Below are 14,505 nucleotides of genomic sequence, written 5' to 3'. Positions count from 1 at the left end.
TCAGATTTACAGAGTTTTGCTTGCAAATATGATTTCAAAGCAAACATCAGACTTCCTTAGTCTTCCTTAAGCTTTCACATCTGTTTTACTATAGGTATACCTGAACACCAAGAAGTGAGACATGATCTCTGCAGAATAAGAAGAGTAGTAAAGGCATTTCGTTCATACTGATAAATGCTATTCACACAAAAAGGAAAGGATATTTTTTTAAGAATGGAAGGAGATGCTTTTCATTTCCTAATTACTTACAAAAAGAAGGGTATGACCACTTAAAAGGTGGGGGTCTTTTTCTAATTTTAAGAAATAACCTCTTTTCCAGGTGGACACAAGTAGTACCTACATGGTAAGAAGAATCACATGTCTGAAGAACATATTCTGAAGGTGAAATTACAGATACAGTGATAACCAGTAAACATGTAAAGGGCCTTCCACAACTTTGCAGAACTCATGTAAGGAATTAATAGGTAACTCGGACAAGAAGCATTGCTTTTGGTACAACAGTCTTTGATCATCACTGAGCAAATATTTCACGATCCTATATCAATACAATTTGGCATTCATCCCATAAGTGACACTGAATCCATCATTTTGTAGATTACCTCTGATCTCTTCCCTCCCTCCCCAGTACTTGTCATCCCCTGCTCTTGGGTATGATGGGGAGCTTTTGTTCTGATTTTTTGTTTTAAGCAGAAGGAGTTAACATGCATTCTCCACAGAAACAGACAGCTGGAAAACAGATCTAGAATTCAATTTTCAGCAAGAAAGCCAGGAGGACCTAGGAGCACAAGCTGCTGTATGTAGCTAGGCTGCCTATAGAAGATCACAGTAGCAAGAGCTAGGAAGGCAAGAAAATCAACAGCTAAAACAAGTTCTTCAATCCCTGAGACACGAAAGGCAAGGAGGTCCTGTGACAGACTGCCTGGAAAAGATTGTGCCTAAGTTAAGCATGAGCTCACACCACCCAGAGAATACAAAAACAAAAAACATTTTCAAAAATTATTATGAAACAGAATAAGCTTCCGTGCGTTTATGTTTTATATCCCCTTTTGACGCAGTATGTTTTCAGCTTGTAAAGAAGCAAAAAGAAGGCAGGAACAAGATGAACATTGGAACCTGCTTCTTTCAACACCAAGCTGTGTGGTTCAGTTGATACACTGGAGGGAGGGGATGCCATCCAGAGGGACCTTGACACGCTTGTGAGGTGGGCCAATGCCAACCTTATGAAGTTTAACCAAGCCAAGCGCAAGGTCCTACACCTGGGTCGGGGCAATCCCAGGCACTGCTACAGGTTGGGTGGAGAAGAGATTCAGAGCAGCCCTGCGGAGAAGGACTTGGGGGTGTTGGTCGATGAGAAGCTTAACATGAGCCGGCTTCAGTGTGTGCTTGCAGCCCAGAAAGCCAACCGTATCCTGGGCTGCATCAAAAGAAGCGTGACCAGCAGGTCGAAGGAGGTGATCCTGCCCCTCTACTCTGCTCTCGTGAGACCTCACTTGGAGTACTGCGTACAGTTCTGGTGTCCTCAACGTAAAAAGGACATGGAGCTGTTGGAGCAAGTCCAGAGGAGGGCCACGAGGATGATAAGAGGGCTGGAGCACCTCCCGTATGAAGATAGGCTGAGAGAGTTGGGGCTGTTCAGCCTGGAGAAGAGAAGGCTGCGTGGAGACCTCATAGCAGCCTTCCAGTATCTGAAGGGGGCCTACAAGGATGCTGGGGAGGGACTCTTCATCAGGGACTGTAGTGGTGAGACAAGGGTAATGGCTTCAAACAGGGGAAGTTTAGATTAGATATAAGGAAGAAGTGCTTTACGGTGAGGGTGGTGAAGCACTGGAATGGGTTGCCCAGGGAGGTTGTGGATGCTCCATCCCTGGCGGTGTTCAAGGCCAGGTTGGACAGAGCCTTGGACCACGTGGTTTAGTGCGAGGTGTCCCTGCCCACGGCAAGGGGGTAGGAACTAGATGATCTTAAGGTCCTTTCCAACCCTTACTATTCTATGATTCTACGATTCTACGAATATCTCAGTTCGAAACCCAGAAAAATGAGATCTTAACTAGCAACATGAAAAGGTAAAGAAAGAAAAACCCATTTTACAGTGAAAGTTAAATTTTGTCTCAGAACATCCACGTAAATGATTTTTTACAAGACTTCAAAGCACAGAGAAGTCTTCCTCCAGGAAAAGTAATAGGTACCTGGAAAAGAAACACAGAGGCTTTTCTGCTCCAGGTAAGCTATTTCTACTGCAACGGCTGCAGTATCAATAGCCTAGGTGAGCAAGCACCAGCCTTCTTTCTTGAGTTGCCTGGAATATGAACAATTTCCAATTCTAAATCATTTACACTAAGACTTCCAGGCCAGAACCCATCTCTCTGATCCAACACAGTCACTTTCATGACATGCATGTCTTTTCAAGCCTAAAATATACCAATGTACCTAATGAGTTCAGAATCTTGGTCACTCAGAAGAAAACATTTCCAATCTCAAATCTCAATAGAAAATAAAAATAGAATCTCTTTTAGACAATATGGAGGAGCTGCGAATACTTAAAACAGGATGAGTATAGAAAATCCTCTTTCTAAAGTCAGAATAGGCCTTTGCTTTCCTATTTATTGCATTTTTAGTAATGACGAACATTGTTAGTACTGCAAACAGCTACAGCCTCCACCTTGCAGTCACTTCATGTTCCTTCAAACATGAAGCATTCTTCTCTCATTAGCTCGATAAATATCAAAAGTTGTATTAATACAGTCTGAACACAATGAAATAGCACTTCCAAACACTTTCTCTGCAGAACAGGGATGCTACTATAGAAAGAAACCTGTACACACATACATATCAGAAAATTTAAATAACAGCTACTTGAAAGAATTTGTTTTTACTGTTGTTTTACGCAAATAGCCAAAACCAGACTCAGAAGAAGAGACTGATAGGCACAGACAAGTTGAGACTCAGTTTGCTTCATTATACAGAGCCGATGTTAGAGGGAACTCCACAGGCATTCTTTTTCAGGACAGCACTACAGGGTCCAAGGAAGACCCTGCTAGTCTCATAGAAGCATATAGAAGCATACTATGATTTTCTTTTTCCTTCATCAAACATGACTTTATACAGTAACTTAAACATTCAGACAATCACTAAATTGCATCACACACAGATATGTCATAATACACACCAAAATGTGGACAAAACTGAGCAACAAGGACGTGATATTTCAAGACCTGTAGAAGTTAAGTTAGAAACACTGGAAGGGTGATGCCAGCACAACATTTTTTAATTGACATTATTTTGCTTCACCTACTCAAATTCTTAGTGTATCTCAAAATTTAGATTCAACAGCTATCAATGAAACTCTCATGAGTTTAAAGAATAGTAGGCTCCACTGCTTTTTAGATTTCCAAGTCGTTTTTCACTGAAAATTTCCTCTCACTGATCATTTTGTTTCAAAACTATTTCCCAACATCTACAGCTTTCAGATTCTTGGCTTCTTCTTTTATATTTTGAATGCACAATGCTCCCCACCAAAGTCAACCATTGTATTCTGGATTCTGATCTCTATGGATTTAACTCACTAATGTCATTCCCTGAAGTCATAGACTATTACTGTAAAACTATTTATACTTCAATGGGGAATAAAACCATGATCTGATAACAGAACAGGTGAAAAAGATTGCAGCAACTGTACTTGTAAGAATTACTTAATTTTTAATTTGAGGAATATGCTTTACCAAGTTAGTTGACCTTGACATCTCTGTGGGTGGAAAACTTCCTTATAACTTTGTTCCTCCCTCTGACAGTTTTTTATTTGTTAATTATCACTAGTGATAAATGTAGCCTGGGCATGACTGTGCAAAATTGTCCAAGCTCCTTTACCAGTTAGCCTCATAATCTAATCAAGAACAGGGTATTAAAGTGGCATTGGTCTGTAAGTAAAATATGCTGAACAGTTCTAGCTGTGTTGATGTTGCATCTACAACATAAGTCATTGCTAACTACAAGTAAGTTATCACCCCTAACTCACATACTGTAGGACGCCGAGCCATTATCAGATTATGACAACAGAAAAAGGAAAATGGTCACTTTGGTGATTCATTCCCATTTTTCCAGATTTGTTTTTGTAAGACATCAGGATATGGCAGTCTAATTTTAATTTTATCTGTAGAAATATTTTTCTGCGGTAAGTAGACAGGATTTCTAGGACAGTGGAAAACACTTAAGGAAACAGGTTTCAGAGTTGAACAATAAACTCAACCATGGTCAGCCTCCAAAGGATTTTGTCAATAAAAATGAAATCACCAGATGGACAGAAGCTCATGTAGTAGAAGGAACTCAAATTCCATTTTAACTCTGGAATGAAGTTCCACATTTCTGGCGAACTCCACTTATGAGAATGGAGAAAGTGGAATGAAACTGTTGCAATGTTTTGGACCCTAGTTTCTAGATTGATTGATTGATTGATTGATTTATTGTCATCATCATCAACCTCCTCCTCCCCATTATGATGATGATGATGATGATGATTATTATCATTATTATTAATAATAATAATTATTATTATTATTCCTTGCAGGCAAAACGCCAACAAACTCTCTGCTGGGATTTGAACTAAGTTTCAAAAGCATCAAAACTGGCATAATAATTTTGCCCTTTATTCCTCCCATTCTCTTGGACCAGATGATTTTGCATTTAACTTACTTTATGGCACCTAAGTGTTTATTAGGCTGATGAAAAATACCTACTTCAGGACACAAAAATATCTGAAGAATAATCACACCTGCACTCAGTATGATCATGACAGAAGCCAGAAGATCAATTTCATCTGCTGAACTGCTTTTTCTTTAGCACCAACAGAGAGCAGATATTTGGACAGGACACATCTGTGCTTCCATTTGCCTGTGCCTTTGTCACCAGTCTGACGTGTTCATGATGCGGGGGACAGAAGAACATTCTTCATTTTTCATTAGCACATGGGACAGCACTGTAATCTCTGAGGTGGCTTTCAGGAATTATTAAGGTGCTGGGCAATCAAAGTATTAGGAAGTCCTAATTCTAAGGCATTCCCAGAAAACTGAGAACTTATAAATAGGACCGACACCTACATTTTTGAACCACTGTAGTGCAGAAATACTTCTCTATCATATTTATACATACAATTAATAAAAGTGTGGTAAAGACACAAAACTTACATAGTCGTGAAAGGCTTTCGCTTCACTTGAATGTTCACACGTTTCTCGTCTTTCTGGAGCTGCACAGTAGAGATCCCAAAATACACTGCAAGTTAACAAGATACAGAGATGGTGAGAAGATCATTGTAATACTCATACAGATTTTATGGTGTATGCACACCACACACGCATGTTCATATATAGAAACAGACACACCACTTCCTTGCCAAGGGATGAAAACACTTGCCTCTATGAAAAAATTTAGCTTTGTAAAACATCTATGAGAAGTCAAGTCCTGATAGCTGATTCTGTGAGGAAAGCAGTGCTGTATTCCTTTAGTACCACTGTAGTACAGACCAAGAAGCTAGTCTAATATACAAAGTTTAAGTGTACAAAGTGTATTACTGAAGCTTTGTATTTAACCTCATCCCTCTGACGACTGCTGCAATTAACTTCCACAAAGCGTGGGAAGGGACGGATTCGTAGTAACATGAAAGAGCAAGAAACTGGAGAGAAAACTGGGAGTTCTTCCAAGGTCCAATACTGGGCTTTAAACAAAAGTTCCCAGAGAAACAGGTGTGTGGACAAGAGTAGGAAATAGATGGTTATGTTCTTGTGAGTGAAAGGAAATTGTGGTGCTCCCACTGGTCTTTCTCCCCTTCAAATAGCTATACATATATTGGTTCCAACACAAAGTTTCTGGAATGAAACTATGTGTATGAAAGAACAATTGAAAGGATAAAATATGGAAATTTTGGAGTTTCAGAGTATTTCTTTATTGGTTTAGACTTAATCCTTTGTAACGTAGTCCAGCACCGTAATAAGGAATTGTGGGCAATTCCAGCACTCTGATGCAGACAAGCAAAATTAAAGATAATGCAGACATCAGAGATACAAGGGACACACTCTTCTCAGACAGGTTCCCATCACTTAGCTAAAAGCTGTGAAAGAAAGGTCAATGAAGAATATGACACCTTCCATGCAGCTGTACAAATCAATTACGGTCGAATGGGACCACTTTAAAAGTGTAAGTTCTTGTACTCCTGACATATTCTCTGTTGGACATATTCTCTATAATTCTTTCAAACACAGGCATACTGGATATATTCCCATCAGGTGACAACTAATAAATATCACAGCTAAACAGCGGTGACTATGAATACTTTTCTCTCCTTGGGAATTCTACATGCACAAGCTGGTGTGTCCCTGCACACCAGTATATATAAGCCCATGCCACCATGCATAAAAAATTACAAGTCATCCTGATGTCTACCCATCTTCTGAGCTGAGAGAAACTGTACAAATGCAGACACTGCAGCACCAAGCCCATGATAATGCACGCTGCCTCCCAAAAAGGTTGGTAGCTTGGGTTCAGCTAATTACTTTCAAATACTATTCCCGTGACTAGAATGTGGACTGTAGGCTGAGGAAACTCACATCTGTATGCAGAGTCTCTGTATATACTAGGGGTTTTTAATGCAATTATTTAGGATATGTGGAATAATCTCTTAAATGCACCACTTACCAGAAGGTGGTGAAGAAAGACACGCAGGCCACCTTCTTTCAAAGAGGCTTTCTTATCAGCACACTACAGTGTCTTCCTGTATCTATTATCCGTATATTTTTCCATATCTAATTTTCTGTTTTTTCATTCCTTAACAAGAAACTGGCCCTTGATCCTCATCGTCACATTCCTTTTACAATGTTTACCTGAATTTCTTGCCTCCGGCTGCTAGAACCAGCAGCTAGCATATTTTGAAAGTGAGAGGAAAAGAAAATTGATACTTACCACCACCAGGAATGCAAGAATCCTGGGGGCTCCCCCAGTGTGATGTTTTTTTCCCATCTTATCTAAAACAAAACAATAAAAACAGAGGTGCACATTTCTGATGATGGAGACTAAAAAGCATTACATAATTCATGCAGATAGCCAAAAAAGGGAAAGAAGAAAAGGTTTTGTAGTTATGAAAGGTTTTATCATCATCAATCTCAATAGCCATATTACTTTATTACAGTTACTAATATAGCTGATGCTTAAAGTAAGTTCTTCTTACTCTAAGAAAGCATGTTTTAGAATATTTTTTATTTAGATTCTTTTTTATTTAGATTCTGAATACAATGTTGTTAACGATGTATTTTGTATCACTCCACTGACATGTGCATTATTATAAGGTAAAAAATGCATGACCAATGGAACAAAAATAAAAAAAGGTGTTAAAAAGTACACTTAAAATGATTGATAAGATTTTCCAAGGAAAACTAAGAAAAACATAGAATATAGAACTAATGTAACTGATTCAGCAGGTGGCAGTCTTCCCTCCACATCCAAAGCAGGCACCGTTTTATAATCCTCAAGGAGTGCTTTACTGTTAGAGGTACATTAGCTGTAACTCACTCTCCCACCTCTCAGTGGCAATGCTAGTTTGGCTTGGTTTGTCTGTGCTGGCAATCTCTCCTGAACAGCTACACTGGCTGTGATTTCTTTTCCACCTAGGAAGCCTGGTTTGCTTAACACTGTTTTCAAAGGAAATGCAATTTAAGGACTCTTATTTACCCTTGACTTCACACTTTTCTTGTTAATCAGCGAACCTATCAAACAACAAAACGCACAGTGACAGCATTCTGCCTCTCTGCAACGCTTCCCAAATGTTGTGTCTTAAAGATAATCGTGCAACCATTTTATTGATGCCATAGCCATTAGTTTGTCCTGAACTGCAAAATAAAATACTCTGGGCTATAATAAAGCCTATGAAACTGCTGAAGGAGCTCTGTTGCAAGTAACTGAGGGTCCTGCTGAAATCCACACAACACTGTACAGAAGAAATGTCTCATGTTAGAATTGGGTGGAAACGAGGGCGTTCCATGCACTGCAAACTCCTCCAGTTACAACTACACATAGCATTATTTCCTGTCCAATTTTGTTAATAAAAAAAATTGTCAAAAAAACCCAAACCATATTCTGCTCTAGAGATAGAAGTAATGGCAGACAGAGAGAGGATTGTTTTAATTAAATGCTTAAACAGCCTTAATATGAAAGGTATTTAAAGACATATCTGTAAAAGTACATAAAAGCTTACTATAAAAGGCAGATATAGTGTTCATTCTGCCAGAGGCACTGGTAAAGCTGGCATTTTCCAAAAGAGAATAAAACTCTGATTCTCAACTCCAACTTGATTTCCACATCTAATTCTTCAGAAATTTATACACATTCAAGTTCTGTCAATAGTTTGCAGGACAATATGTAGCCTGTACACCTTAAAATGTTCTTTGTACTCATATGGAGTCACCTAGTATAATTTTGAAATATTATATAAATGCAAATATTCAAAACTAATGTCTCTTAAAAATACTTTTAAAAGGTAACCTCAAGGCACTACCACTTCTGTTGGTAAAGCAGAATGATCCAACTGCGTGGCACTTAACCTCATCACCACCATGTAACGGTAGTTAATATATAAAAAGCATCTTTTAAAAAGCTGCTGCTTAAGCACTCAAAGATAAAAGTATTATAAAAATGAAAAATGTAAATAAAAGCCAAAGCTACTGCAAAGGTATTACACACTCTTCAAATACACTTCGAGGCATGATTGCTTCTCGCATGCATTGGGAATGGCTTGGAAAGACTTGTGTTAATCACCAGGAATACAGAGTACCTCTTCAAAAGCAACATAATGAAGAGATGCAGCATACAACCAAAACAAAAAAATGGCTCATGAAGTTGAAAAATCATTCACTTACAAGTAAAAATCATGTCTGTGTAGAAAGCCCTCACTATGTCTAAGCAGAATCCATCTCTTCAAAGCAGGGCTTAATGGCGAAATTACTCATTTCACAGGTCTTATGCTAGTCCTTTTTAACAGGACGCATTTAATATTGAGAAATTTATTCAGAGAAGGAACATGAAGTGAATGCAGAATTTGGGTCTTATTTGGAGGGGGTTTGTTTCGCTTTTCAAATTAAAAAAATCTCCATACTTCTGTCTCACATGGCAGATGTCATTCTGTCTGATAACAGAGACTTAAAAAGAAAGATTTATAAAAAATTAATTTAGGAAAAATGCCATCATTGACAACTGTACTGATTAAGGTCATAGCCAGGGACTGATTAACTGGGAAATGCCCACCTTCCTCCTCCAGTCAGGCTAATGTAATTATTCATTCAAGGTTAGAACCTAACTGCAAGGATAGAAAATGCGTGGGATAAGGATCAGCTCTTCAAGGAAAGTGCACCAGCTGTGACACCACAGGAAAGATTCTGGAGCAGAACAGCTTCTTTTGTTTCAAAAAAAGTGTGTACCCCATCTGCATAGCTCTGTTCAACCCCCAAAAAGCAATGACATGATTTAGATGAAAGCTAGATGTGCTTGCCCCTCGCTGTTCTGCCAATTATAAGATAAACTGATATGATACAGCTGCTGGGTTACTTCAACCCAGTACTTCGTGCCATGTCTCCTGAAAGGAAGTAAATTTTCAGACCAAGATACCAGTGTTACAGCCAAGAAACTGAAGAGGTCTGCTACCAAGCGACCCAGGAAAATGCTAGATGACCTTCAGGCCTGGTGTTTCAGAGATGGAAACAATGAAGCCTTGAAGGCTGTCGTCAACAAGGACCACAAAGCACAGCTCACCTTGTACTTTAAAGTTCAGCAAAGCACTTCTAGACCTTATTGACTCGTAGAACCATAGAATCACAGAACAGCTCAGATTGTAAGAGTCCTTGAAAGGCCATCTGGTGCAGCCTTTTGCGCGCAAGAGAACTGTGGTTGTTTTTACTGGTAGAGAGTTAATTTTCTTCATAGTAGCTAGTATGGGACTATGTTTGGATTTCTGCTGCAAACAGTGTTGATAACACATTTTCACTACTGCTAAGCAGTGCTTACACAGTCAAGGCCTTTTCTGCTTCTCACCCCACCAGCGAGCAGGCTGGGAGTGCACAAGGAGCTGTGGGGCATACAACCAGGACAGCTGACCCCAACTGACCAAATGGATATCACACACCATATGGCATCATGCTCAGCACGTAAAGCTGGGGGGGGGGAAATGAAGGGGGAATGCTCGGAGTGATAGCATTTGTCTTCCCAAGTCACCATTACACGTGACGGAGCCCTGCTTTCCTAGAGATGGCTGAACTGCCTGCCCATGGGAAGCGGTGAATGGATTCCTGCAAGTGTTCAAGGCCAGGTTGGATAAGGCTTGGAGCAACCTAGTCTAGTGGAAGGTGTCCCTGCCCATGGCAGGGGGTTGGAACTGGATGAGCTTTGAGGTCCCTTCCAACCCAAAACAGTCTGTGATTCTATGAGAATTCCTTGGTTCGCTTTCCTTGTGTGTGCAATTTTTCCTTTAGCTATTAAACTGTCTTTAAATCAACTCACAAGTTTTCACACTTTTACTCTTCTGATTCTCTCCCCTATCCCACTGGGGAGAGGGAAGACCAAGCGGCTGTGTAGGGCTTAGTTGCTCACTTGGGTTAAGCCACAACAGTCCTTTCTGGCACCCCACGCTGGGCACCAAAAAGGACTATCATGGTTTAACCCCAGATAGCAATTAAGCACCATGCAGCCGCTCAGTCACTCCACCCCCCTGGTGGGATGGGGAGAAGAACTGGAAAAAGGCAAAAAACCTGTGGGCTGAGGTAAGAACAGTTTAATAATGTTAAGAGGAGGCCACAAAGATGCTCCAAGGGCTGGAGCAGCTCTGCTCTGGAGACAGGCTGAGAGAGCTGGGCTGCTTCAGCCTGGAGAAGAGAAGGCTCCAGGGACACCTTTTAACAGTCTTCCAATACATAAAGGGGGCCTGCAAGAAACTCCACTGATCAGGACTCTACCACATCCCTGAGGAGGTTGTTTCAGTGAACAATTGTTTTCACTGTAAACAAAAATGAAACCCCTCCCTGTGCAACTCATACCCGTCGCCCCTTGTCTTCTCCATGCGGCTCCTTACAAAGGAAAGCCTCTGTCTTCTTTGTAGCCACCCTTTAAGTACTGAAACACTGTGATTAGGACTTCCCTGAGCCTTCTCTTTCCCAGGGAAAAAAGACCTAAAATTCCTTCAGTCTTTCCTCATACGGTAGAGTCTTCCTTTAACTTGTGGATCAGTCCTACTAAATTCAAACTAGATACAGAGCACTACAAAAATATAGGACTGCTCAGGACAACCATGTCTAAGTTATCTAGTAGCAGATTCCATGATACTCAACTTAAAATTTTCCTTTTCTTAATTTTGTTCCATTACTTTTAGACACGTACCTTGCCAGATCTTTAACGGAAGGGCTTTTAGTCTTTGTCATTTACACATACACAGATACCACTGCCTGCAGTATAGCTCAGACAATTTATGTATGCTTACTGCTTTTACACCCCAACATTCAGTTTTAGAGTTACTCTAAAGTATTTGATCTTCTTTTACTACTTGTCCCTTTAACTTGTGCATTTCAGTTTATTTTCTCCAAGCTGCATTAGTGTACAGTTTTCTCAACCAGAACCTGTCCACCCATATGTAATTTTTTCCAGGGTTCTCTGTATCAGTGATAACATACAACCACCCACAAGCATTGCCAGTATAGTATTCAACCCTCTGCACTGCTAAGGAATGAGGTAAAGAAACTCACAGCTTTGCGTGAAACCTAACAGACACCTCATACCAACTCTATTATTTGTCCCTACCCAGTGTTTACCATCTTTTGGTTACTATCAGTCTTAATTTGAAAGATTTGATATATTCTCACATTCAGAATTCAGACCTAAGAGTTTCTCTATAACCGAAGACTGAGTTAGTTTTAGAAGCTAAGTTTCTAGACACTGTACTGAATGTTTTCTAGAAATCCAAATGTCATACCAGTTATACTTCTGCCAACTGCTCATTTTGAAAATATATCCTGAAAACAAAATGAGCAAAGTGAATCTTGCACAGTGTTTTATTTACAAATGACAGCTGTTTTGGGAAACCAAGATTATACTCTCCATTATTTTCTCTCTTATTTTTCCATGGCTTTACCAAAGAGGAAAAGCAACTGTCAAAACCATACTTTACCATAAACTGATGCCACCATGATTCTACCCTTCTTTCTTATCTCTGCTATGTGAATTCTTTATAAACACCAGAAACAATGCCCTGGGTTCTCATCCTCCCCTCTCCCACCTCCATAATGTCATCACCAGCACAGTAATTTTACTAGCTTTTGGAGAAGCATCAGCTGAAGCAGCAAATACCCCTAGCACAACATTTTGCCTATTTTTCCTCACTTCTAATCACTATTGAACTATTTTTATTATCTTAAATGTTCTCATCAAATAAACATTAAAAACAGCAATAAACCCAAAAGACCTCAATATGTTTGGTGTATAATATTTCTGTATCTCAGATTAAGTGTAAAATGCTAAGAAGACATAAATTACTTCAGTCTTCAAAAGATGTATACAGTCTTTGAAAGACTGTGAAAAACAGTAACTATTGTGTAAAGGTGAAAACTCCATTAGCAGTTGAAAGTCTTTAAGAAACAGGACCTAAATGGTTGTAGTCATAATTGATTTGTCAGATGAAAAGAAGTGGTGAGAAGCATAGTAAGAATACAGAGAGAGATCAGCAGTGCTTAAGAGAATGAGAACTGCATATGTATAGCAATAGGATATAAAATACATGATTGTTTTATATTTTGGAAGGGTACATAATTCACAATATGAGATATCAACAATAAGAAGGTCATAAAAAACCAATACTGTTGATGCATTCTCTAACATGCATATTTATTACAGAAAATAGATCAATCTGTGTCAGCAAATCATAGAACAGGGATAACAAATCACAGAAAAAATAGTTATGCGAAGGTGTGTTAAATGACAAACTGGCTACCGCAGAATCAGAAATCTATGCTGATCAATGTAAGCGGGTATTCAAAGTTGTCAGTGCTCTATTCTAGACCCATGTACATTTAGTTCACTTGCACACACTGGAAAGTTGTGTAAGGAAAACAAAGTATGGGGAAACATACCTCTGATAAAAATGTCTGGGCTGATTTCTGTGCTCCTACATGGAGCAGATACTCATATACATACAGTGCTAATCTGGAAAATAAACAAAAAGGACAATATTTAGTATTGTGCATTTGTTTGCTTCTCTTCTTCAGAAACAAAGGTGCGCTCTATTACCTTTCACAAACCACTACACAGTAAACATGTCAAATCCATTACCTATACCAGAATTTTTAAACTAGGCATGTAGTTCAATGCAAGCAGAGGCGTTTAAATAGTAGTTAATATTAACCCCCCAAATTACCTAATGTCAACATTTTTAATTGTATTTGGACGAGTGCCCAGTGAGCTAACAACTGACCTACTGCTGCTCTGTATTTGCCCACTCCATGGTGTGCTTACTGTAAATACAATATATTCATACAGCAACATTGATTATTTTTCCAGATGAAATTTTTTCACATGTGGAATGTGTCAAGCCACTAGCACACTTGAACAATAGCCTGTGTTTATTCAAAGAACATGCAAACTTCGGGCTGCATCAGGGAAAGTAATCCCATCTATGGCATGAAGTACAACCACATCTCTCGAGATTTTTAGATTAATTCAGACTTGTGCATCTAGGAGCTCGGATCACAGCACAGTTACAAAAGACACAGCTCCCAAAGGAGCTTCCAAAAGAGTTATCTTCAGCATAACTGAGGCACATCTTCAACTAAGTCCGAAGAGGCAGCATAAGGATCTCACTGCAGAAAGAGGACTCATTTCCTGAATGATTTCCCACCACAACTTGAGCTGGGAAGCCCTGTTCAGCAGCCAAAGAACAGGGAAGCAATAACAACAACCAACTTCTTTTGATATAGGGTATGTAGACTAGATTTGAATTAGAAAACCAAACAAGTAATCATTCCTATTCCTCAGGTGACACCCCAGGGAGGCTCCAGTCTGCCTGCATGTTTCAGGTCTTTTAAAATGAAATCTCATTTTAAAAGAATGATTTAATAATAATGCTTGGAAATTGTCTATGAAACATTTCTGTTTGTGAAAAGAAGAGAAAAAAGTCAGGCTGTGAGTCTTTCAAATTTGCTAGCTGAACTGTTTTTAAGAAGTAAAATATATTTTCACGCACTCTGTGATACACTGCTATTATTATTTGAAACGTTTTACTATTCATATTCAAAAATACGTAGTTTAAACAAAGTAGAGATGCAGAGAACCTATTTTCCTGTTACTGTTCAAAATGTTATGCAGTATTAGATGTGATAACTGTCATCATGGCACTGACGGAGTAGCAATTACAGCAGTAACTTATTAAGTCTGAAATTTTAAAACCTAGGACAGGCATTCCATAGAAGTTGTTTTCACTGTACATGCAATACACAC

General features: G+C 39.2%; 2 protein-coding genes across 12 annotated transcripts in view; one reads left to right on the top strand and one right to left on the bottom strand.

The window, feature by feature from the left end:
• Positions 1-14,505, top strand: part of ATP6AP1L (ATPase H+ transporting accessory protein 1 like) — a 756,678-nt gene that overhangs the window by 519,334 nt on the left and 222,839 nt on the right. The window lies entirely within an intron of this gene.
• Positions 1-14,505, bottom strand: part of SSBP2 (single stranded DNA binding protein 2) — a 175,154-nt gene that overhangs the window by 126,200 nt on the left and 34,449 nt on the right. For all 10 annotated transcript variants that reach the window (XM_030470284.1, XM_030470285.1, XM_030470283.1 and 7 more), the window contains exons 2-4: positions 13,143-13,215; positions 6,946-7,007; positions 5,178-5,262 (exon numbers count right to left, since the gene is read on the bottom strand). In XM_030470284.1, coding sequence (XP_030326144.1) covers positions 5,178-5,262; positions 6,946-7,007; positions 13,143-13,215 — 220 coding nt within the window. The remainder of the gene's footprint in view (positions 1-5,177; positions 5,263-6,945; positions 7,008-13,142; positions 13,216-14,505) is intronic.

The sequence above is a fragment of the Strigops habroptila genome, chromosome Z, assembly GCF_004027225.2.
Source record: "Strigops habroptila isolate Jane chromosome Z, bStrHab1.2.pri, whole genome shotgun sequence".
Classification (NCBI taxonomy): Eukaryota; Metazoa; Chordata; class Aves; order Psittaciformes; family Psittacidae; genus Strigops; species Strigops habroptila.
This window is presented reverse-complemented; position numbering and strand designations above follow the sequence as displayed.